General features: G+C 44.2%; 1 protein-coding gene across 1 annotated transcript; it reads left to right on the plus strand.

The window, feature by feature from the left end:
* On the plus strand, positions 1-26,728 carry Htr3b (5-hydroxytryptamine receptor 3B). Its single transcript, XM_028865120.2, has 9 exons — positions 1-40; positions 5,456-5,616; positions 14,675-14,719; positions 14,998-15,107; positions 15,752-15,921; positions 16,538-16,695; positions 24,935-25,145; positions 25,256-25,438; positions 26,250-26,728. The coding sequence occupies exons 1-9, from the start codon at positions 1-3 to the stop codon at positions 26,483-26,485; spliced, it is 1,314 nt and encodes a 437-aa protein (XP_028720953.1). The 3' UTR covers positions 26,486-26,728.

The following is a 26,728-nucleotide window of genomic DNA, read 5'->3' on the forward strand; positions in this document are numbered from 1 at the left end:
ATGATTCTTCTGTGGTCCTGCCTCCTGGTGGCTGCTGTAGGTAAGTCCTGTCAATGGTTAGCCTGGGCACTGTGTCTTAGCTCTCAGTGTGGTGTCCACACTGTGTGGGAACATCTCAGGATCGTTCTTTTTTATTCATAATCTGTTTAATGCTAGTCCTATGAAGATTTGCAGAGACCGGTGATATGTCTCTGACACGCCCCGTCCTCCCCACCCCCACCCCCCAATACATACACACACAATCACACATACCTGTACAGTACCATGCACTGGAGCTTTTTATACAGGTGAAAATTCATTCCAAAGCATTATGATTGGTGGGAAAATCTTCACTTCTGAGGAAATCCGGCTCACTGTGGCAATTAAGTATGGGGTAATCTCTTTCAGATATGTACGAATAAGGTGTTTTAGGATCTCCGATAGCATTATTATAAGCCTTTGGCAGAGCAGAAGAAGAGTGCCATGGATTTGTCTCAGCTGTAGATTCCTGTATATCATTTTGATACCACAGTGTTTAAATCTAGCTTTACAGAGACTGTAGACGTGGCTAGTACATTTCGAACGGCAGGTGCAAAAACATGCAAGTTTTGAGTATATGATTTCTCTTAAAATACTTTAGAGATTATATGTGTTTTAATGTATAAAATGATATTTCCATGGTAACATTAACTATACTGAATTAAACTGTTTTACTTAGGATGCAATTGATTTTTTAAAAAGTATATAAATCAAGAATCTATGGTTGGCCCATACCTACTCGTGGGTATGTATCATTCTCTTTTTCTTAAATTCAATTCTCTAATCAGGTGGTTCTCAACACATGGGCCGTGACCCTTTTGGGGGGGTCAAACAACCCTTTCACAGGGGTCACCTAAGACCATCCTACATATCAGATAGTTATATTACGATTTATAACAGTAGCAAAATTACAGTTATGAAGTAACAACAAAAATAATTTTATGTTGGGGGTCACCACAACATGAGGAAGTGCATTAAAGGATCGAAGCTCTAGGAAGATTAAGAACTACTGGGACTAATCTGTTAAAATGTCTTTTCCTACACTCCAACCATGCTTAAAAAGAGAGAGAGAGAGAAAAGTTCTATTTCTGTTGGTGATTCCTAACACACTACTTTCTTTTATCTTCTCTTTATACCCTACCTCTTTGAGGGTTCTCCTAGAACTTGGATCTGAATTCTCAAAATTTAAAATATGGCTGGAAGGGGGATGAGTCCGTTATGGAGAGGAAAGAAAGAAATTTGGTAACTAGAAAGCTGGGAATTTACAGAGAAAGGAAGAAAACACCAGAAATGATTTTTCTACTTGGTAGAGAAGAAAAATAGCCACGGATGTCCTGGACATTTAACGTCAAAGACAAAAGCCTATCTTAACTCTAAGAGTAAAATAGAGGAAATTTCATTAATGCCAAATGGATTTCTTTGCAGAAAAATAACCATCAACATGAAACTAAGAAAAATAGAAAACTGCCATCCAGAAGACTTGGGAGAGTCTTCTCACCAGCTTTCCCTCTGATGTTTTGTACTCATGTTGATTTGGGTTCTCAGCAGGGCAGGAACAGTGTTTTAACAGGGTCTAATGACCGAGGCCTCCTCATAAATCACACTGAAGGCGTTGGTGCCAAAGAAATCTGACATTTTGCTAAGGTAATACAAAGTGGACTTGTAAATAGCAGATCTGATTTTTTCTTTCCTTTGTGCTGAGAGTGTGCTAGGGATGATCCACCCCAGCCTCACTAGTCACTAGCCACAAGACCCAAATGAATCAATTCATTCTCTAGGCAGTGTTTCAGAGCCTTAGGTAGGGGCTAGCCTCGGACTTACTGTGTAACTAACCGCCGAACTCTGATCCTCCTGCATCCACCTCTCAAATTCCAGATTACAGCCGTGCATCATCTCGCCCTGTGTATGTGGTGCTGAGGGAGGAACCCAGGCCTTCATGTATGCTAGGCAAGAACCCTATTCACTGATCCTCACCCTCCGACCCTTAAATTGATTTTTATTTGGGTATTCATGAAGATCAGAATGTGGAAGTGTAACGTGTGACACAAATGTAAGATATTATCAACCCGGAAGCGCAGGCTCTGAAAACACCCTGGCTGCTTCTGCTCAGTAATAGACACTGTGCTGGGTGTATCAGTTTTCCTTCTGATGGCTTACTCAGTTGCTGGTCCTGATAGTTTTAGACAACCAGGTCACTATAGTGTCATGCCTATGAGGTTGTTCTCTGAATGCAGACCAGCTATGCTTCAGCTCCATCCCCTTAATTTGTAAGCTATGGCCCTGGGCATCTATACCTTCACTGAATCTGTAGTAATTGTGCCATCTTAAACACACACACACACACACACACACGCACGCACGCACGCACGCACGCACGCACGCACGCACACACGCACACACACACACCCCAAATCCAAACAAATAAACAAACAGAAAAGAACAAATGAAAAAGTAAGAATGCTTTTCTGTTTTCATTTTTTGAGTAGGGACTCAGTATGTAGTCCAGGCTGGCCTCAGATTTGTGATTCACCACCTCAGTCTCTGAGGGCTGGGATTCCAGACCTGTGCCACCATCGTATTCTTACTGTCTTTTTAAATCTCTTCCCTTCCAAATCCTTCATAGTTCAGTCCCTAACACATTCTATTCTCCAGAAACAATACAAGTGACTTAACATAAGCTGGTTATCTGGATCTGAGGAGGCAGCGTTGACCAGGAATCTCTCCTGAGCCCGACGATAGCTTCCATCAGTGTCTATGGAAACAGCCCTGAACTTTGAGTCATTTAGTGCTGTGTGAATGTCACATTAGCTTTCAAGGGGGCATCATTTGCCGCTAATTAATGGTCACTTAAATCCTTAATCTCTCTCCTGTAATTGATCTTTCTCCTTGGGCAAATTTGCATTCATAGTAGAAATGCAATTTATTATTTCCTCCCAGCTCATGCCAGAATTCTATTCTTTTCAAGTACATGTAAGCTTACTTCCATTTGCTTTTGCTTTTTCTCTTTGTTCCTAGTCCTAGCCCCCAAAACTTTTTCTTTTTACCTAGGCTTTTGACACATTGTGGAAAGCATGGGTCTATTCCCAGGAGATCTATGGATCTTACCTTGTCTTGATGAGATAGCAGAGAGGCAGAGACAGGCAGACAGACAGACAGACAGACAGACAGACAGACACACACACACACATACACACAGAGGGAGAGGGGAGAGGAGAGAGAGAGAGAGAGAGAGAGAGAGAGAGAGAGAGAGAGAGAGAGAGAGAGAGAGATAGATTTGGGTACTTATGAGCAGAGGGTACAAGGGACACACCTTCACCTCTCAGCATTGCATTTTAATTCCATCTTGATTTCCTGGGTTGAATCGTGCCCATTTCAGGATTTCTCCAACTGAGACTTGAATTGGGAATTCCCAAGAGAGGCTAAAAAAAGCTGCTGCCCAAAGCAAACTTTGTAGGGAGATCATGGGGCCAGCCTGGTTTGATATTCCCGACTTCCCTCCCTGGGGTACAATAGTGAGAAATGTTCTCAGATAGAGAGTCATACCGCATGTTTTGACAATAACAATTCACACAAACCTTAAAAAACGATGTCCCATGCAAGCCACCCACCTTCGTCCTGCACGCCCACATAGCTGATCCCATCCTAAGCCTCTCCATGGGTGAAGAGTCAGGGAGTTAAAATGATCATTAAGTTCACAGTTCTGACGTCAATGAAAGCAAATGTTCCGCTGCCCGCTACCAGCCTGGGATGACAACTCCAGCATCGCCATTAGCCATTTTGGTCCCCACCCGCCCCCCTGACATTGACAAATCATAGAAATTGCTGCTTGTGGTGACAGGTGACATGACCTCATTCATAAAGAAAGGGGTCCAAACAGGATTGTTGCACAAGGAGAAGTGATGTCATTCAGTTTCCTACTGGATTTCTCAGACTTAAATGGGCTCATCAAAATAGGGCCAATCCAGACGCGGAACACCAGAGACTCTTTCATTCTACACCAACTCGGGAGGTGTGCAATTTGCCGCAGTCCGATGACTTATCGAAGCTTCAAATCCCCCAAGGGTTGGCCAAGCTTCCGAACAAAATATCTTTTTGCAATTCAGAGAGCGCCCTCACAAATCTGTCACTTCCAATCCCTGGTGTTGGTTTCTCTTGTTTGCTTTCTCCAGCTTCGACACCAATCATGACTCCTCTAACAAATCAAGATGCCTGGATCAGAGGAAATGATTGTTTCCTGAAACCAGGGAGAATTTTCCCAAAGCAAAGATCTCATTTTCTGACAAGCACATTTTATTCGAAGACAGATGGTGTGAGAAAATAGATTTTTTTCAATGGAAACAAAAGAGCATGAATTGAACTCCCATTAATTTCATTATGTGGAAATCCATGCAGATCTCTGGGATCAATGGATTGTCCATTACACATGGGAAATCAAAGGAAAGAAAGAAAAAATAAAACACAGGCTCACAGGTAGCTCAGTGAGTAAGAGCGTTTTGTTTCAAAAGCATGAAGACCTGAGTTTGAATCCCCAGTGTCTATGAAAAAAGCTGGGCATGGCTGTGTATGCTTCAGCACTGTAGGGGACAAAAATGAGCATCCCAGGGGCTTGCTGGTTGCTAGCCTGACCCCATGCTCAGTGAGAGTCTTCTCTCAGGAGAGTAAGTCAAAGAGTGATAGATTGGGACACCCAATGCCCTCCATGTGGGTATATGCACCTGCCCACACTCGATACACAAATTAACATGGAGGTTAAGTTTGGGCTAAGGGTGTGGGTGAGTTTTTCATCATACCAGCAGAGCACATTACAGGAGCAGTGTGAAATGGAACTCTAGGGACAGTTTGCATTCCTGAAGATGAAGTTGCTTTATGTATCTTTAAAATTCAATCTCTTTTGAGGGCTTGTCCTGGTTTGTTTTCCTGTTGCCGTAATAAACACCATGACCAAAAGCAGCTTGTTCATCTTACAGGTTACAGTCCACTATCAAGAAAAGGCAAGGCAAGAACTTAAGACAGGAACTGGAGCAGATACCATGGAGGCACGCTGTTTACTGGCTTGCTCCTAGGGTCTGGATCAGTTGCCTTTCCTATATGGCCTAGTTCCCTCCCTATCCCCCACCCCACACACAATGAACTGTACCCTCCTGCATCAATTAATAGTCAAAACAACCCCCCACAGACATGCTTACAAGCCAGTCTGGCGGAGGCAATTCCTCAGTTGTAAGTTCAAACCAACAACCAAGATTAGCCACCACAGGGTACTTGGGCTGGCAGCCTACGTTAAATAAGTGTCTGCTAGACAGCCCACCAGCTGGCTGTGAATTTACACAGACTGGAGTCAGCTGACTGTCTCACAAAAAGCCACCATGTCCCAGACAGTCTACAGCTCCCTAAAGAAGCTCATTATCTTCGTCTTCACAGCGACAGCTTTCTTTTCTAGGTGTCCCAGGCACTGCGACACCCCATCCGAAGGCTTCCTCTCTGCATCATCTCACCAGGCAGCTCTTACAGCAGTATCACAAGAATGTCAGGCCAGTTTACAACTGGGCTGAGGCCACCACTGTCTACCTGGACTTTTGTGTTCATGCTGTATTGGATGTGGTAAGGACTACCCTACCCTTGCTTGCTCTTGTTGTTCTGATCAACTGACTGATTGAATAATTGATTGATTGAGACAGGTCTCATGTAGCCCAGGTTGGCCCTAAACTCGTTATGTGGCTAAGGATGGCACTAGACTTCTGATATTTCTGCCTTTGCCTTCCTAAGCACTAGGACCACGGGTGTAAACCTCCACAGCCAACCTCTTGTGGAGCTCTGTGCTTTATGCAGAAACCTGTCCAGAGATGCCGGTTGAACTGCTGGTACTAGGCAGAGTCTGCATTTTTGGAGATGAGGTTGATTTAATGATCTTTTCCATTGTTAGTGGTAATGGTATATTAAAGTAAACATCCAGCTCTGGGGTTGCAGCTCAGTGGTTGAGTACTTGCCTGTTGAGAGAGGCAAGTCTGAAATCTGAAAAAGGAAAAAAGAAAACTCTCTGCCCTGGTTATCATGAATGTATAAAGGGCTTTTCTAGACTGTTTGCTGAGGATGGGAAGAAGGACTCATTTGAGACCCTGTACCAAAAATAACAACAAAACAAAAACAAAAACAGGGGGCTGGAGCAATGGCTCAGAGGTTAAGAGCATTGGCTGCTCTTCCTGAAGTCCTGAGTTCAATTCCCAGCAACTGCATGGTGGCTCACAACCATCTATAATGAGATCTAGTGCCCTCTTCTGACGTGCAGGCATACATGCAGGCAGAATACATAATAAGTAAATAAATCTTTAAAAAGCAAACAGACAAAAACAAAACCTTGCAAAGATTTATTTCAGCTCATGTTTTCAGATGTTGTGTTCCTCAGCCAATGGGCTTCATCGCTTTGGGGCCTTCAGCAGCACATACCACAGGAGCACACCACAGAACAGAGGCACTAACCTCACGCGGAGAAGAGCAGGAGGGGTCCAGGTCCTCTTCAAAGGCATATCTTCCAGTGAGGAAGAGACCTCTTCCCAGGCCCTACCTTTTAAGGGTTTCATGACCTTTCAATAGCACCACACTGCTGACCCAGCCTTCAACATGCTTAGTTGGAGTTTCTATTGCAGTGATAAAAACACCATGACCAAAAGCCCTTGGGCTTCTGGGGATTCCCCTCTCTCTGGCTCCATCGCACCACAGGAAAACTGGGATTACAATTCTTGCTAATGTATTTAGCTTTATGTGGGTTCTAGGATCTCAAGTCAGACCCTTGCTCTTCTGTAACTGAACTGTGTCCCCAGCCCTACTCAACCTTTATACTTCAAGAAAATCATAAACATGGGACCACATATGCATGACCTTTGACCTTTGATACCTTTTGTTTGTTTGATTTGTTTTTTTTTGTTTGTTTGTTTTTGTTTGTTTTAGAGACAGGGTCTCAATATGTAGCCCAAGCTGGGCTCCGGTTCTTACCAAATCCTCCTGCCTCAGTCTCCCAAGTATTGAGATTACAGGCATAAACCTGGTGCCTGTGGAGGCCAGAAGAGGGTGTCTCATCCTCTGGAACCAGAGTTATAGACACTTATGAGCCACCCTGTGGGTGAGGGAATCGAACCCAGGTCCTCTGGAAGAGCAGCACTGGCACTAACCCTCTGAGCCATCCCTCCAGTCCTCAAATTTCATTTTTCTCAGTTTGACTTTCCCATAAGCGAGCAAAAGTACCAGCCTACGATCTTAGATGGGACTGTTGAATGTTATGCCAGGAGTTAGCCCCCCACCAAAGGCCTAGTGTCACACACTTCTAATAGATAACCCCTTTAAGGTCTCTCTTTTAAAGTCTCTTTTTTAATTGGATATTGAACTAGAGTTTTGGAGACTTAATTTCTTGTAGCTGACACTTCCCGGCTAGAAGAGATTTGGTTCCCCCTCTGTAGTCATCGGTGGGTCATTACAGCCATCCTGCTTCCTAAAGTTCAGTGTTAAACATGATCCTAATAAAGACACACGGTATGAGTGCCAGGGTAGTGTACACCCGTGATCTCAGCACTCAGGAGACGGAACAGGAGGATTGCTGTGAGTGTGAAGCCAACCTGAGAGATGGCAAGAAACTCTATCTCAACAGATACAAACAAATAAATAAATGGCACACCACAAGAGCTATGCTATGCTATGGGCCCCCAGAGCAGGGGGATAATGAGCCCTGAGAAGGGGTTAGGACGGCTCTCAGCTGCTTCCTTCACCTTCTTCTGATTTTTTTTTTTTTTATTGATTAAGATAAAGTAGAACTGCTCAGCTTTGACTTCAGAGACTTACTTGGAGATAAATATAGAAAAGAAATAAAGTCTTTATATTAATATTTTCCCTTGGAACCAGCATGTCAAGTTGAACTTTTAACGTCTAACTCTTCCTGCCTTGGTAAAAGCAAGTAAAGTCCTATTATTATTGTAGGTAAGGAAAACACTGAAGATACAGGGTCCCCCGCCCCATGTTGTAACACATACTTGTTTGTTACTAGACTAGGTTACATGTGTCTCATGATTAGATGGAGTAAATTTTCTTTTGCATGTGTATGTTCAAGCATGTTCATGCATGCAAATCTGTGTGTGGGTGCTGTGGATGCCGGTGGAAGCCAGGTAGCAACCTCACTGCCATTCCTTATGTAAAAATTATATTTTTATTTATTCATTCTGTGTGTGTGTGTGTGTGTGTGTGTGTGTGTGTTTGAGCCACAATGTGCAAGTGTGAATCAGTTCTCGCCTTCCGTTATGTGGGTCCCAGCTTTGTGGCAGGCATCTCACAGGTGCCTAGCTGTCTATCATTCCTCAGATGCCGTCACTTTATCTGTTTTCTTTTTAAAACAGAGTCTCTCACTGAACTGGTCAAGTAGGCTAGGCTGGCTCACCAATGAGCCCTAGGAATCCACCTGCCTCTGCCTCCATAGTTCTTGGATTATAAGTGCGAGTCATTGCTTCCAGCATTTTTTTTTTAAACATACGTTCTCGGGGATCGAACTCAGGTCTTTATGTTCACAAGCGTCTTTTTTGTTGCTATGATAAAACATTGGCCAAAGACAACTTGGGGAGGAAAGAGTTTGTTGGGCTTATAGGTTATAGCCCAACAAGAAGGGAAGCCAAGGCAGGAACATGGAGGCACGAGCTGAGGCTTACTAGATTGCTTTGCCTGGCTTGCTCAATTTTCATTTTTTCTTTCTTTCTTTCTTTCTTTCTTTCTTTCTTTCTTTCTTTCTTTCTTTCTTTCTTTCTTTCTTTCTTTCTTTCTTTCTCTCTCTCTCTCTCTCTCCTTCCTTCCTTCCTTCTCCCTCCCTCCCTCCCTCCCTCCTTCCTTCCTCTCCTTCTCCTCCTTCTCCTTCTCCTTCTCTTTCTTCTTTTTTTTGAGACAAGATCTCACTGCACAACCCTAGCTGTCCTGGAACTCACTATGTAGAACAGGTTCTGACTCCCAGTGCTGAGTTTAAAGGCATGCTCCATCATTCATGCCTAGCTCAGTTATCTTTCTTTTTTTCTCTTTTTTTCTTTTACCTTTTTAGAGCTTTATTGGGAGAGGGGGGAGAGAAGGAAAGAGAGGGAGAGAGGGAGGGAGGGAGAGAGAGGACAGATGGAAGGAAGGAGCGGAAAGGAAAGAGAACCAGTTATCTTCTTACACAGCCCAGGCCCACCTATCCAGGGATGGTACCACCCAAAGTGGGCTGGACCCTCCTTCATCAATTAGCAATTAAGAAAACACTCCCCCATATATGCCCACAGACCAATCTGATGGAGGCGTTTCCTCGGCTGAGATTCCCCCCTTCTCATGCCCAGGTTTGTGTCAAGTTGACAGAAATTATACGACAACCGGACAAGCATTTTCCTGAACTGAGCAGTTCCAACACCCACCCCTTTGAGTTCCAGGGTTATAGCATGGGTCACTACATCTACACATTCCCTAACTTGTTACAAATTTCTTGATAGAAAGTCTTTGCTGCTTGTATTCTTATTTCCCACCACGTGCATTGCAATATATTTTACTTCCAAGATGCTTGATCAATACTGTAAAATGGCTAGTGAATTAAAAAACACTAATTCTAAGTTTCTCTCTCTTGATGACTAGGTTACTCTGGAGGCACTTTACATATCTCACTATTATATTTAGATGAGCCAGACGAAGTAAGTTGCAGCCCTAGGAACAGTTCTGAAGGATCTGATAAAATCACTCAGATTTGTCCAGACTAGGATGCTCCCACTGTGAATAGCGAACTTGTCGGCTGCCTCTGCCAGCAGCTGTACTGCTGGCAACTTGTGTTTGAATGAAGAGCTCCCAGCCTGGCTCCCATCACAGCCCCTCGTCTCCCTTCTCATGTTTTGCCTCCCGTTTTGTTTATGGAAAAGCCTACAGTCTTGTCTTCGAATTTCTGAGTATTATGAGTACCTTAGGGAAATCTGATTATAGAGATAATCTACTCAACAGTGAAGAGTTTCAATTTGTTTCTATTGAGTTTTGTCAATTCCGAATCCCGGATACCTTTGTATTCCAGTCCATTGACTGGAGCCTCCCAGCCAGACGTTCAGGCATCTGTTTCCATAGTCTCCGGAACTAGGAAAGATAAATAAGAATGTGAGGGAATTATCTGTATATTTGCTAACCACCAATTTAGATCTAAATAGACTCCCTCTGTTAGGAAGACTAATGAATTCCAATTCTCGGAAATATCCTTTGCTTTTAACAAGCAAGATGGAAGGTATCGAAAGAAAAAAAAAAGAGAGGCACGCGGAGGGAAAAGCTGTGAATAATGCCACCAGAGAACCAATTACACTCACCAGCTGGCATTGGGAAACTTGTTTCTTTGACAAAAAAAAAAAAAAAAAAAAAAAGATTGTTAGTTTTAGCCTCAAACTACTTTTTGACATTGCATTCTTTAGGACTGAATGATGAATCTTCCTAGCCACCCCCATAAAATTCTAGGACAAAAAAATTGTGTAAACATCATTTCTAGGTGTAAAACAACAAAGCAATAGGCAGGAAGAGAGAAAGTATCGATATGGCTGGCAATCATGGTCAGCTGGATCAAAGGATAGCCAAAGGAGGCATCGGAACAGAGAGAGACCCTCTTCCCAGCTATCCGGATCAATGAGAGACGTTTATAGGGCGCTAAGACAGGGGCAGAGAAGTCAGGAAAAACAAGGGAGTTGCTGAAACGAAGACCATATTCCTGCGAGATCCTCAGCAGGTCAAGGAGCTTGCCTCCAAGCCTGAGGAACTGGGTTCCATCCTCAGAATCTACAAAGAAGAAGGAGAAAACCCAGTCCTGAGGTTGCCCCTCTGACCTCCGCACTCACACTACGGCACATGCGTGGCTGTACATAGACACAGAAACATAAATGTAATTTTAAATAAAAAAAAGTATTCCTGTGAGCATAGTTAACCGCTATGTTTCCCTTAGTATAAACTGCATGTTGGATGTTTTAAAAATAGTATTTGTAGGGAATCCTCATTGACTGTAACTAAGCCTAGCATTACTGGGGTGAGTAAGGCATGACCTATTCCATAATCACTTGGCTCATACATTTCCCAAAGAAGTGAAGTGAGTGCTATTCTCTAATCTTGTGCTCTCAATAGAGGACTTAAAAACAAAAACAAAAAAAAACCCCACCAAACTTCCAGAACCCCCGCTGAGCCAATCTTGGCTGGGGGTCCCCACTGGTCCTTCTACAAGCTGTTCCTTGGGGAAATATTTGTGAATTCAATCTTTTCACTTTGCATACCACTTTAAAAACCTGCCTCTCTCAAGTATCTATTTAAAGTCCATAAAAATCTGTAGAACCAGTGAGTTCAAAGCAGCCTTTGCGGAGCCTGGAGACAGGACTCCTTGACTGCTCACTTTCTTCCTTCCCACTGTACTTAGAGATGCATATTCGGTAACAACCCACTTTCTTGACTGTAAAAGGGGAAACTTAGATCCCAAAAGTTTATTGTGTTTCCTTTAGGGCTTGGGAGGTGGCTCAACTGAGGAGTGCTTGCTTAGTGTGCAAGAAACCTGGGGTTCTTTTCTCACCCTGGCATAAACTGGGCATGGTGGTGCATGCCTGTAATCCCAGCACTAGGGAGATGGGGCAGAAGGAACTGAACTCAGGTCTTCTGCAAGAGTGCTTTCAACCACTAAGCTATTTCTCCAGCTCCCTGATTATGTTTAAAAGCCTGGGTCGGGTCTCACGTGCTTTAGGCAAGCCTTAAGCTACTTACACAGCTGAGGATGACTTTGAATTCTGGGTCCTCCTATTTCTGTCTTGCAAGTGATGGGACCACAAGGAGTAGATCGCCAAGTGCTCCTCTAATTAGGTTTTGGTGAGCTTGTGTGGTTCAGCTTTGATACTTTGTTTGGCAATGCACCCATCTGCCCTAGGTGTTCCTATACTTTGGTATGCAGCTGTTCATAGGGTCTCTTAGGAGTGTTTGTGTTTCTTTGGTATGTATTGTAACATCTTGGGGCTGGTGAGATGGGCTCAGAGGGTCAGAGCACTTGTTCCACCCCCAGGACTCACAGTGGAAGACAAGAACTGACTATGGAAAGTTGTTCTCTGACTTCAACACGTGTGCCATGGCATATACATGCCCACACAACACACAAACAATAGTAAAAATGATGATGATAATGATATTTAAATGTTATAATGCCTCATTTTGTCAACTTGGTTTACCTTTATAAATTTTTAAAATTTTTAATCTTATTTAAAGTGTGTGGGTATTTGCCTGCATATATGCCCACACACCACATGTACATGGTGCCCTCAGAGTCCAGAAGTGGGTGTTAGATCCCGGAACTGGGTCTTCTGGAAGAGCAACAAGCTCTCTTAACTGTTGAGCCATCTCTCCAGTCCTAGAATATTTACATTTATTTTTATGGATGTGTGTGTGCCTGCATGACTGCATGTGTGCAGGTGTTTATGCAGGCCAGAAAAGGCAATCAGAGCTCTAGAAACTGTAGTCACAGGCGGTTGTGAGCTGCCAGATGTGGGTATGGGAACCAAACTCAGGTCCTCTGCAAGAGCAACAAGTGCTCTTAACTGCTGAGCCATCTCTCTATCCCACACAAAAGTTTTTAATTTTGATAAAAATCCCACTTTTTTCATTCATTGCTTCTGCTCTCATATCTAAGAAACCATCGCTTAATTCAAAGCCCCAAGAGTCTGAGTTTTCTAGTCTTAGCTCCAACATTCAGTCTTGTGATTTGTAGCTGGAGAGCTTCTCTCTGGGTCCCGCCAAGCCCCTGCAGTCCCGCAGCCCACTTATAAAATAAACACACAGACGTTTATATTATTTAAACTGTTTGGTCTAATGACTCAGGCTTCTAGCTAGCTGTTCTTATATCTTAAATTAATCCGTTTCTATAAATCTATACCTTGCCACATGGCTCGTGACTTACCAGTATCTTACATGTTGGTACTCATGGTGGCAGCTGGCAGCATCTCTCCGCCTCAGCCTTCCACTTCCCAGAATTCTCTTCTCTGCTTGTCCTGCCTATACTTCTTGCCTGGCTACTAGTCAATCAGCATTTATTTATACAGAGCGATATCCACAGCAGTGATTCATTTTTATAGTTAATAGTTGTTAGATACTATATGGATGAAATAATCCTTCTCTTTTAATACCCGAGAACATCTTATTTTTGGAATGTCCTCTACTAGGTTAGATATGAAAAATCTTGGTAAAGACAGTTTCGTTGTTACTGCTGTTGCTTGTCGTTGATTATTTTTACTCTTTACTCTTTGAGGGGCCCACCACCCAGCTCCCAAATAACCACACAGAGTCTTATTCTTTCTTATGAATGCCCAGCCTGAGCTTGACTTATTTCTAACCAGCTTCTCTTAACTTAAATTATCCCATCTATCTTTTGCCTCTAGACTTTTATTTTTCTCTCTCTAGTCTATACACCTTTCTTTACTTCTTACTCTGTGACTTGCTGTGTAGCTGAGTGGCTGGGCCTTAGAATTCTCCTCTTCCCCTTTTCTTGTTTCTTGAACCAAACCCTCTTTCCAGATTTCTCCTCCTATTTATTCTCTCTGTATCCAGCCCTGCCTATTTCTCTCTGCCTGGCTATTGGCCATTTAGCTCTTTATCAGACCAATCAGGTGTTTTAGACAGGCAAGGTAACACAGCTTCACAGAGTTAAACAAATATGACATAAAAGAATGCAACACATCTTTTTATTATTAAACAGCTGTTCCACAGCATAAACAAATGTAACACATCTTCAACTAATATTCCACAACATCTGCTGTTTGGGGAGGATCCTTAACAAAAAGATCACCAAGGGGCTTGGGAGGTGACTCGATGGTTAAGAACACTGGCTGCTCTTCCAGAGGATCTGGGTTCGATTCCCATCACCCACATGATAGGTCACAGTTGTCTGTAGCTCCAATTTCAGGGAGTCCACTGTCCTTTTCTGGCTTTCATGGGCATCAGGCATGAACATGGTGCACAGATATACATGAAGGTGTAAGTCTCATACACATAAAATACTTTCTTTAATTAAAAAAAATTCACCGAGTTATTGCAGACGTGGAAAATCACATCTGTTGCCAAGGAAGTACACCTCACCTATATTGAGCTCATCAGTCTGTTTCATAAGCAGATAAATTTAAACACAAAGTAACTTAACAGAAATGACTGCATGTGTCAGTGCAGATAGATTTCATTGAAAGATTATGAATAATATCTTGATTAGAAGTAGAAGTTTGGTCTCATCTTTTCAGCTCAATATTGGCTAAGACTTACATATCATTTTTTTTTTTAGTTTGATTAATGACAGAGTAACTAATTAGAGCAGGAAAAGAGATTAGAAAATCACTCAAAATGTTAAGTGCAGTTAGACTGCTATTTTGTCCTGGATAATAGAGCAACATTCAAAGCCACAGGTGTGCATGATAAGCGGGAACTGAGACTACTCGGGTATCAAGGAAGCTAGGCAATGTTTTTAAAATCAGCATTGGTTGGTTGCATTTGATTTTCCTCTCTCTTAAATTGTCAGATGGTTGCGCTTGCCTCTGATAATTGATGTGTTGAGGGGATATGGGGATGCTCTTGAACTTGCCTTTGCTTGCTCAGATTCTGTGTGAATGTTCTATTTTTTTTTTTTCTCTCTCTGCAGGACGTACAGAATCAAAAATTAAAGACAAGTGTGTGGTACCAAGAGGTAACTAATTCTCCTTCCCTCTCAGCATGCTGGGTTCCTGATGGGGATCTACCACAAAATGTGGATGTTTTAAGGTGGAGGTACTGCCTTAAGGCATAGTCCTTTAGCTCAGAGCAGGCCTAGTTTATTAGAATCCATGCAAGGATGTAGCCATAGACAGGATTTCCTTCCCCCTAATAGAGTGCATCACGGGGCTGATGAATTGGATCAGTACTCAGTTACATCAGTGCACTTAAGCTTTCTCATGTTGTTGTTTACCACTTGGCTACTCCTAACAGGTTTGGAATGATGAGTTTTTGTCCTGGAACTCTAGCCTGTTTGATGAGATTCAAGAAATCTCTCTCCCTCTCAGTGCCATCTGGGCCCCAGATATCATCATCAATGAGTTGTAAGTGTTCTGGGGTATATTTCTGTGACCTTTGGATTGTTTACCTGTTCAGGCCAAACATCATTTAATTCCAGTCATTGTTGTTATACTTTTCGTTTTCTCTGGTTACTGGGGTCATACTGCTGGGAATATTCAGGATGGGATTGTCATGAGTTGACACCATTGAAGATATAGATTTGAAGGCTGGAGAGATGGCTTAGTAGTTAAGAGTCTGTACTGCTTTTCTAGAGGACCAGGGGTTCAGTTCCCAGCACCTACATTGGGTAGCTCATAACCTCCTGTAACTCGGCTCCTGGGGATCTGATACCCTTTTCTAGTCTCTGTGGGTACCTGCACTCACGTGAGCACATTATCCCTATAAACATATGATTTAAGATAAAATACTCTAGAAAAAGATACATATTTGATTAATGGTGCTTGGAGTTACTGTTTATGTTGTAGCTGTAGCAGGTGAGTTAATTGATGAGACTTGTCATTTCTGAGAGTGTGTGTCAGGGAGAATCATCTCATGGGAAATACTCTATCTTTTTTTCCCTAAGTCTAGCTTTGAGTCTCATGGCCACTACCGCCTCGTAGTCAGTTCTGTGTGTGTTTGGAAATAATGAAGGTCCTCTCCATAATAGGTTCTTTTGTGTTTCATATAGTGTGGACCTTGAAAGATCTCCTGACCTTCCCTATGTATATGTGAACTCCTCTGGAACCATTAGTAACCACAAGCCCATCCAGGTGGTCTCTGCATGCAGTTTGCAGACGTATGCTTTTCCCTTCGATATCCAGAATTGCAGTCTCACCTTCAATAGCATGCTGCATACAGGTAAATAATCACAAGAGACACAGTCTGCTGGGAATACCTATGCTGTGTGGGCATACATAGGTGAAATGATATTAACTTCAGGTCTATTTTACTCTTACACATGATTGTTTAAAAAATCTAAACTTTAGATGGATGTGGTAGCACATGCTTGAAATCCCAGCAGCACTTGGGAGGTGGAGGCAGGAGGATCAGAAATTCAAGATCATTCTTGGCTATAGAGAGCTTTAGTTTAGCTGGAACACATGAGACTCTGCCTCAAAAAAAAAATGTCTTGTGGTAGTGGGTGTTTCTAGAATTCAGACAAGGTACAATGCTATAACCCACCAGAGCTGTTCATTTGTCGTTATGATATCAGGATTCTATCACTACTGAGAACATTCTAAAAGCTACAGGACACTTCATAGACTGTGGAGAGCAGGCTCCAATTCTAAATTTATGGTTTAATAAAAGATTAGAAATTTTTTTGTCCCCCACCTCTACTCTCTAGCTCAAATACTGGGAATACTGTGTGTGTGAGTCAGGACAAAAGGAAGGGCTCAAGCTGGGTTTGGGAAAGTGGGGGGATGCTGGCCCCTGTTTCTCCCCCTACAAGTCCATTGTTACGGTTATTTTTTAGTGGAAGACATAGACCTGGGCTTCCTGAGGAATAGAGAAGACATCGAGAATGACAAAAGGGTGTTTCTGAATGACAGTGAGTGGCAACTTCTTTCAGTGTCCTCCGCATACCACATCCTGCGGAGCAGCGTTGGAAACTTCGCTCAGATTCGGTTTAACGTAGGTTCTCCTTCCTACCTGTTACCCATGGCTCTGCAGTCCATGGCCTTTTCTATTGAGCTGTGGAATCTACTCTATTGCATATTCTCATTGTCACCTGAGGACAGTGTGTGGAGCTGGCTCTGCCCATTCCCCTGTGCTGCAGTATTTGAGAGCCGAGGTCCTGAGCTATGGAGCCACCACTGTAATTTACAAGGCAATCAGAGAGAGTGGTGTGCAGAACTCCAGAGATCGGGCTCACCTCACAGCAGAAGTCTTCAAACCTTTTGGCTTACACAAACATTATCACATCTAATTGCCACTGAGAATAAAGCCCAAAGCGATGTACACACCATCAGCATTACAACGAATTGGAAACAAAACAAAAAAATTGTCTCATCAGCATAATTGTCCCATTTTTAATTGAGAAAAGTATCAATTAATTTCAGATGCAGATGCATAAAATGATCATATTACTAACTCGAATATCTGAAGGGATGAGCTGATAGTCATCTGCATGACCCATAGAAACAACCAGTAGGACTGGGGATGTAGCTGAGTTGGTAACTTACATGGATCCCTGGGGTTGATCACTGGCACACATACACCAAGCATGGCGACTCACACCTGTGATGCCAGCACTAGGAGGGTAGAGGCCTGTCTGGGCTACATGAGATCCTATTTCATAAAAAGAAAAAAAAAAGGAAAGGAGAGGGCGGGAGGTAAGGAGGGGGAAAAAAGAGAAAGAAAGAGGAGAGAAAGAAAGAGAGAAAGGGAGGGAGGGAGGGAGGGAGGGAAGGAGGAAGGCAGACAAACTGACAGACACAGAACAAGCAAGGTACTAGTGGCTTCAGGGTCAGAGGGAACAACTGCTAACCAGGGCTTGGTGGAACCCATGATGCTCTGATACATCCCTGGGAGTGCTCTTGGCCAAACTGTACCCAGAGAAATTTATCTGGCCTGAGGGGCTCTGGGAAGAAGGACAGTGGTGCCCACCACTTTCCCTGCCAAGCTTCTGCTTCTCTGGCTTTCCTGGCAAACCACTCTGCCATGGTCACGGGAAGGTTCATATCAGCAATAGACTCTCAGTGCTAGAATTCGGCAGAGAGTCCTGCTTCACTCCACAATGTGAAGGTGGCACTGGTGACAGGGTGAGAGGGTGGTGTTCATGACAAAGAATGAATCCAGTGGAAAATTAGAGACTGCAAACAGGGAAATACTCTATCCTTTTTTTCCCTAAGTCTAGCTTTGAGTCTCATGGCCACTACCACCTCGTAGTCAGTTCTGTGTGTGTTTGGAAATAACTAAAGAGTGCAGGTGACATGGATTCCTCCAGAATCAGGCCATGGGAATGAGGTGCCTGCGGACAAGATTGAGGGCTGGTGCAAAGAGTGAGATTAGCTGTTCCTGAGGGGCATGAGTGGCCTCCATTGGCCGAAAGGTGTGTGTTTTCTAGAAGAACTCCCATTAAACCAGAGCCCTAAGCACTGGGGTTGGAGCCTCCCTCACAGCTAACCTGTTTGTTAGCAGCCCATCAAAAAAAACATGCCTGTGAAGCAGGGGATTTGGGACTGGAATTCTTTCTAACTTAGAATTCAAGGAGGTGTTCACTGTGGCCTGTGGCCTGTGGCCTGCCCACTCTTTCTTCTTTGTTTTGTGATCCTAGGACTCAGACAGGGACCTTGCTCACACTAGGCAAGCACTCTTCCCTTGAGCCACATCCCTAGTTCTTGTCCACTTGTTTTCAGTAAGAGAAGAAAGTAGGGGGAAGAAACCTTTTTTTTTTTTTTTTTAAATTTCAATGAGTTTCTTGGCTAAGAGTAAACACCTCATTAATTTTAAAGATATCAGCCTGCAAACATTATTAATGCAGCCCAAATAATGGAGAGAATTAAAGGGAAACGTGAGGGAACGGCACGCGCAAGGTGGAACCAGTCACCTACCAAGCGCTCCACGGAGTGCTGCACACATCATTACCTACACTGCACGGAGACAGACAAAGGCAAGAGGTGGCGGGAAATGTTAGCGTGAGTGTGGCTATACCCCTGCGTGCCCTCGCTCGGTCTCCCCCTGCAATGACATGTCATCCCTTCTCCTAAATATTAGCTTGTCTTCTTGAGAGCAGCTGGGTCCATTTGGAATAGGAGAGAAGGTAAGCACTGCTTCATGGGAGGTGTCCCTCCATGTAGGAACCATGGTCCACTTCCTTTGCCCTCTTCATCACCACACCCCTCTCTGTTATGGTGTTTCTACAGAGGCACGCTGGAGGTAGGGAGACATGCATTTGTTTTCGTGCCCTGGAAGTTTTCTCCGAGGTGTCTTTGCTCTGAGGGCCAAGGCTGGCTTTCACCTGATTCTCTGGAACCAAATCCCCCAAAATCCTAAGTAAAGTCACAGATCATAGTGGTCCAGACTCAGAAGTGATCCTGCAGCTTTGGAAAGACTCTCATGTTCCAGAACACTCACTGGTTTCCATCTCCCAACCTCCACACCTTCCCCGTGGCAGCCACATGCCCCATGCCTGGCTTCATTGTTTTCATACCACAGGAGACATTCTGCATTTAGCATCCAAGGTGTCCTGGTGTCATTCAAAAGCCCTTGGCCAGTGTTGTAGCATTTGGAGTCCAACTCTGTGCCAACAGTGTGCTTACTGGTGTCCTGATGGTAAAGGACTATCTTCCTCTTAATCGAATCACCTGTTGTGTCCCAGACCAAGCTGGGACAGTTGGAGCAGGCAAGAGAGACAACATTCTCTTCAAAACACAGCATCATCCCAAGCTAACACACACGGCTACCATTTATCTGGCATCAGATGCTTAGGATTCCATTAGCTCCAGCTAACACAATCACAGTTACTGGTGTTGGGACACATGCTGCTTATCACAGGGTACCACTGATGGTTTAGAATCCAACTACATTCCATAGGGGGGCCTAGACAAAGCTCTCCTCCCTGCAAGGATGTTTGTGTACAGCCTGGGACCCAATCCACCAGCCATAGGAGGGGAGATTTCTTCCAATACATTATTGGAGGTGCTGGTTCCCAGAAAACAGCAGGATAGACATTCAGTTTCTGTAGGACCTTGCAGGAGTGGGCAGAGGTAGGGAGAAAATCTAGAAGTCATTTTGGAGGGATAGGGCCAATCAAGATGCTCTGACAATGAGTGAGGGACTCACCAGGCACTGGAAACTCACAGAGTACTGGGGAAATGAAAAGGGAGATTTGAGAAAGAGAGACGCCTTGCTCAATCTCTTTTTTATCATGATTCTTATGTCTTTTCTGGATTGGGACAATTTTATTGAGGTTTCCATTGAATCCAAGGCATTCTTATGTCTTTCAAAGATTCTTGATCAATAATGTGAATGCAGTTCATACTTGACAGGATAGCTTTCCAAAGAGGAGAAGGGAAGGAGAGGGAAGGAGGGAGGGGCAGGGAATCTTAAACTCTAGAATCATCCTAGGGTTGCTCAAGGAATACAGGAATCACAAACTTTCTGTTAATCCAGCCCAACCCACAATCTACATCCCCAAAGCCCTCACTCTGGTAAAAGGCTCTCACTTAAATGGCAACAACTTTCCCATTCCTTCTGAACCAGGGGTGTTGGGAGGGACTTGGGAGGGGAGGAAAATGGGCTTCTGTATGGAGCATGAGTCTGGGCGTCAAAATTCCAAGTATGTCATAAAGACGGTCATGCAAAATTGAGTACTGGTGGGGTCTACCGTCAAGGAGGCAATTAGAGGCTAACCTTGGGGCCTATTCCATCTCCAAGGAGCTCTCCACACACACATTCTGAATTAGATTGATCTCTTTCATTAACATCAATAGGCTCCAAATACCTTTGTGTACTTATTATTACCTGGCTTTAATGGATAATGAAATTGTGGCATAATATTGCTAACACCTGAAGGGTGTCTAATGGAGAACACGGGCTGAAACTAAAGTGCTTTTTCTTCCTTTTCTGTGGAATTTAAAGGCACCAGCTCCTCTAGTCCATTAGGAATGATGGGCTCTGGGTAGGGCAGGCTTACAAAGAACAGTGTCACACTGAGCAGGTGACACATTCCCCTGGGCAGAAGCAGGAGTCATTAGCTCTCATGTGATCTATGAGAGGAGGCCCATATGAAGACTGACCCCAATGGCATGCCTCCCCCAATTTGGGCTAATCTCACATCTCCAGTCTATTGAAGCAAAAAGTAGCATTATTAACAGATTCTGATGTAGCTCAGTGAACATCTTCTAAGCATCAATGATTGTTAGAGTTTGATCTCCTGTTGCTGGGGCAAAGTACTGCGACCAAAAGCCTCCTGGGAAGGAAAAGGTTTATTTGGCTCATACTTCCAGGTTACAATCTATTATCAAAGGAAGTCAGGGTAGGAACTCAAGGCAGGAAACTAAAGCAGAAACCATGGAGGAACTCTGCTTGCTGGCTTGCTCTCTGGTTTGTTTAATCCCAGGCTCATGCCTAGTTTTCTTATACAGCCCAGGACCACCTTCCTAGGGATGGTGCCACTCACAATGGGCAGGGCCCTCCTGCATCAAGTAATAATCAAGACAATCTCCCACAGACATTCCCATAGACCAATCTGATCTAGACAATTTCTCAGTCAAGGTTTTCCACTCAGATGACTCTAGGCTGTGTCAAATTGACTATTTAAGCTAACAAGGACAATGACAGACATATAAAGTACAAAGAGGAATAAGAAAGGCTCTTGGATCTCGCTCTGTAGATCAGGCTGGCCTCTGTCTTGAAAAACAAAAAACAAACAACAAAACAAAACAAAACAAAAAAGACAGAAAAGCTCTTGGTATCTGTCATAGACATCAAAATCTGCCCAAGGAGCTATAGCTCCGTTGGTAGGGCATTTGTCTAGCATGCAGGAAGCTCTAGGTTCAATCTCTGCATAGAATAGCAGCTAAGCTTAGGAAGTCTTTAGTGGCATCATGCAAATGAGATAGGGACTCTGGTTTTGGTTCATTCTGGAGCAAGGTTTCTTTCTGCCCCATAGACTTACCAAACGTCAGCCACACCAGAGTCTGGCTCCTGAACTCCTAAGACCAGGCAAGGACAGGGACTTGCCCACTCATGGCACTAGGCCCCTAGTATCTACAGTAGTGTGTCAGCCGCCTCTTCCTGCTCCATGTCTGTTGAACAAAGGAATAGAAAGCTGAAGAATGGCTGAGATAACAATAAAAGTTTTAGAAAGCAAAAATAAAATTAGAGGTTTGTTTTGTTTCTAGCTCATTTTGTTGTTGTTTTTGTTTTTGGCTGTACCAGGCTTGTAGAGAACATTAATTTAATCCTTAGAAGGCATTGCCTCTAAAACAAAGAAAAAGGTGGACCCTTTATTCTAGAAGAAACCCCAAACTGTGTTACTACTTGGCGTCTCTTAAGAATGGTAACATCCTTATTGAAGACAGGAGAATATACGTGAGGTAGTTTTAGAAGGCATAGTCAGCTTTCCAGTTTTGTAAGACAGATGGACAAGGGGAGTTTCTGTGTTTTATGTCACAGCAGAAGCTAACTACCTAACGGGCTACCTGTGTCTTTGCCTTCTGCTTTCAGCATCTACTGAGATCCAGTGAAGGTCCTTCCAAGTTCAGGACCATGTATAGAGGCACAGGTCAAAAGCCAACGAACCTCATAATTCTTCTCAGACCTCTTTCAACCCCTGAAACCTTGGGAACCTTTGACCTGATAAATCTATGCTTCCTTGGAAATCAGGATCATTGAGGAACCACACCACTCACCTTTGGTTTCAGCCTAGATTTATGTTTCAGGTCTGCATCTGAACATGATGGAGAGGAATCATCTCTACCTGTGCTATTACATCAGAACTCTCTTTTGAAGCACAACAACTTGATTGTACCTGGGATGTTTGGCAAAGCAAAAGCACACTGCTTCTTTAAAAGAAGTGGAGAGGAGCTGAGGAGATAGTTCGGCTGGTAGAGTGCTTGACTTGCAAACAGAAGGACCTGACTTCAGTTCCCAGAACATGAGAAGCTGGTGTGGCCATGTGCTTGTAATCCCATCACTGGGGAGGTAGAGACAGGCAGAGCCCTGGGGCTCCCTAGCTAGTCAGCTTAGTCAACTTAGTAAGTTTCAAGCCAATGGCAGGCACTGTCTAAAGAAAATGAGGATGGTTCCTCTGGAATGACACCTAAAGTTTCTCTCTGGCCTCCACATGCACACATTCATATGTACACACAACCCTCCCCCATGCACACATATATACATACATGCATTATACACACACATACAAAAGAAAGGAAGGAGGAATTGAGGCAGGGAGAGGTTGGCTGCCCCACACAGGATCACATAGATTTACATACATAGGCTCTATTTCCTTGACTACAGATCTGGGCCCTTCCCCCTTAACCAACATGCCTTGTGCTTTTCTTTAGGGTGATTCTCATAGACTCCCCCATACCCCCATCTCATGCAATTTCTGTCATGAAGTCTCCAAGGGTGATCCCATTTCTTCCTCCCACCTGATCAGGATGGATGATCCCTCCATCCTCTACTCTAAGAGACCAGACCACCAGCATCCCAAGCTGGATCACAACATAAACCTCCCAGGGGCTTTGCCCACTCAATGCCCTTCCTCTTCCCACAACTATCTCCATCACAGCCCAACAGAGATGCAGGCTGATGACAGTTCATTGTGTTGTTTTTTCTCTTGTTGGCTGCACTTTGGTAGAAATGTGTTCTAACCGAATTATTGCAAAGCAACATGTGGTGCACTGGTGTAGATATTTCCAGCCAATTTTGTTTAATGTGGAAGACAACAGCCATACTACAATTTACCAAACAGCTCTGGTGTGCCAAGCTCCACTGAGTCGGGACAAGTTCCCAGATCTGATGGCTAGGGAGCCTCAGCTCTCATCAACAAGGTGTGTGATTTCCCCCAGCCAAGCTGCCCTGCCCCACTCCATCACTGGCCTCTATACCTCCTCTGTGTGCTCATTTCTTTGTACTTTTCTCCCAGAGCAAGAGATGGAGGTGAAAAAGAAAAAAATGAATAAATGTCTCCTCTCTCACACCTAGGCAGATCCAGACTTGTTGTTAGGCTGTAGCAGAAGGAGCACCAGGGATCAGAAGATGTGGGGCTACCTCACAGCTTGGCCACTGACTCAACTTACTTAAGGGTGCAGTGCTTTGAAAATCGATGAGATGGAGGATGTTATCTATCCAACAAATTGATAATGAGAATAAGATAAATGGTATGATAGATGTAAAAGCACCCAGCACGTGGTTTAACACATAGCAGGTAGTCAAGTGTCACATTGTCTGGCAAATCCAAGGAACAGGAGCTGTTAAGCAGTGTGCTGGTGCAAATCCAACAGTAAAGGGAGCAGGATACTGGTTTGCCCCATCAGGCTTTATTGAATATACACCACAAGAGAGGTCTTGTTATCAACCCTGAGGGGAAATCACCACTTTGGAGATGGGACCTTGATCTTGCCTCTACCTCCCAAATGCTGGGATTACAGGTGTGTACCAGCACACCTAGTTTATGTGGTTTTGGGGATAGAATCCAGGGCTTTGTACATGTTAGGCAGGCACTTTATCAACTGAGCTACACCCCCAAGTTATAAGCCCAGCACTGGTGGACAAAGATGGGCAGATCCAGAGAACTCACAAGCAAGCCAAAACACTGAGCTTCTGGTTTAGAGGGATACCCTGTAGCAGGCAATGAGGCAAAGAATGAGAAAGGAAGACACCTGGCATCCTGATTTGGTTTTTGCATGCGTATAAATGGACATGTGTCTATGTGCGTAAATCAGACAGACACACTCTATACTTGGGACAAAAATCCTTGGTCTTAGAGCACTCCTCCTGTCTTTTAATATATCTACAACTTTGTACAACCACACACACATACACACACACACACACACACATTATTAGTCTATGAAATGTGAAAACTTTCCATCTTTTAGAACCACAAAGTAGCCTCGTGTGTGTGTGTGTGTGTGTGTGTGTGTGTGTGTGTGTGTGTTGTTGTTGTTGTTGTTGTTTGAAACAGGGTCTTATTATGTAGTCCAAGCTGGCTTCCCACTCATAGCAATCCTCCTGCTTCACCTCCCCACATTCTGAGATTACAGGCAGTTACCAGCACACCCAGCTGCCTCAAATACATTCCTACCATAAACTATGTAGCCATTTTGCATTACACACAGGGCAGGGACTTCAGGACTAGGGACTCAGCCAAGTGTTAGACCTTTTGCTTAGACGGATCAGCTTCCCTGTCTTCTGCCAGGTGGTGATTCGCAGATGCCCGTTGGCCTATGTTGTGAGCCTCTTGATTCCCAGCATCTTCCTGATGCTCGTGGACCTGGGGAGCTTCTACCTGCCCCCCAACTGCCGTGCAAGAATTGTATTCAAGACCAATGTGCTGGTGGGCTACACAGTCTTCAGGGTCAACATGTCTGATGAGGTGCCAAGGAGCGCAGGGTGCACGTCTCTCATTGGTAAGCAGCCCCAGTGGCACCGGACACCCTCCTAGACCACTCCTGGCCAAGACCTGATGTGCATGTAGATGGTAGACTAATCCCTTTTCTCTGCTCCGGTCCTTTCCCAGGGGTCTTCTTTACAGTCTGCATGGCCCTTTTGGTTCTCAGCTTATCCAAGTCCATCTTGTTGATCAAATTCCTCCACGAGGAGAGACACAGTGGACACGAACGGCCTCTTCTTTGCCTTCGAGGAGACTCTGATGCTGATGAGCCTGGATTGCACCCCAGGGCTCCCAGTGCTGAGACAACAGGTTTGTGAGAAGCCTTGAGATCCCCATCCTGTTTGCTTTGTCTGCACCTGGGTCCACTGGGGCAGCAGCAGGCCATGGCTGAACTGTGTGGACAATGGGAAACACCTGCTTTTCAGGCCCTGTTCTGTGTTTGATATTTCTTCTGCAGACCGAAGGCAACTTCCTGCTGGAGATGATTTTAGCTTGAAGGTCAGGTCTTCAGTCACCTCTAGTTTGCTGCATTTCTACCATAGTGACTGAGCTACAAACTCAAAATTTGTAGAATTCTGGCATACAAGCACATGTGCATGAATACACGCACACATACACATACACACACACCACACACAGTACACAGCCCACTGTACACACACACACACACACACACACACACACACACACACACACCACACACACACATCACACCACACATATGCCCCACAGTCCACACATCCCACTGTATACACACATCATAACACACACACACACACACACACACCACACATCCTACACATATACACACACAAATCACATTATACACACGCTACAAACACAAAAGTGGGGAGGAATATGAATAGTTGGGTTCTGGCTGCATTATATAAAGGAGTTTAAGAACCATCCTAGCTCAGGAAATCTCCTAGATAGATTTAGCTTTCACACACCCCTCTTGACACAGTACAGCTCTGCCATGTTCTCTGGGCCTTCCCTCAGCACAGCTGTGCCTCTCCTAGGCAGACAAGATGAGAGTCCCCAACTCTAGCAAAGACTCTTCCTTAAAGAGTAAGAATACGCAGCTCCCAGTTCATCTAGAGTATTTTCCTCCATCTCACAGAGTCCCCAGTCCATCAGGAGCACCAGGTTCAGCCGGATACCCTGAAGGAAGTTTGGCTCCAGCTCCAATCCATCAACAACTCCCTCCGAACTCGGGATCAGGTTTACCAGAAGGAGGTGGAGTGGCTGGCCATCCTTTACCGCTTCGATCAGCTGCTCTTCCGAATCTACCTTGCTGTGCTGGGGCTCTATACTGTCACCTTGTGCACTCTCTGGGCACTGTGGAGCAGAATGTGACAATGGAGCCTGCTGCTCTCACTATGGGGTCACAACGCTGAGGCAGGCTGAACAGTGTTTGGAGAGGGGCTGAAAGGGAAAGAGTGAGTTGGTTTAAAAAATGTCTCCCAGACTCCATTGTCTCTTTTCAGTGACTACACAGAGGAGCATCTTATTGGTTATTGACTGAACCAGTAAACATACATATTCATAATAAAGATGTATAAAGAGAATAGAGTATACAGTAACAAGCAAGCTCTCACT

The sequence above is a fragment of the Peromyscus leucopus genome, chromosome 7 (assembly GCF_004664715.2).
Source record: "Peromyscus leucopus breed LL Stock chromosome 7, UCI_PerLeu_2.1, whole genome shotgun sequence".
NCBI lineage: Eukaryota > Metazoa > Chordata > Mammalia > Rodentia > Cricetidae > Peromyscus > Peromyscus leucopus.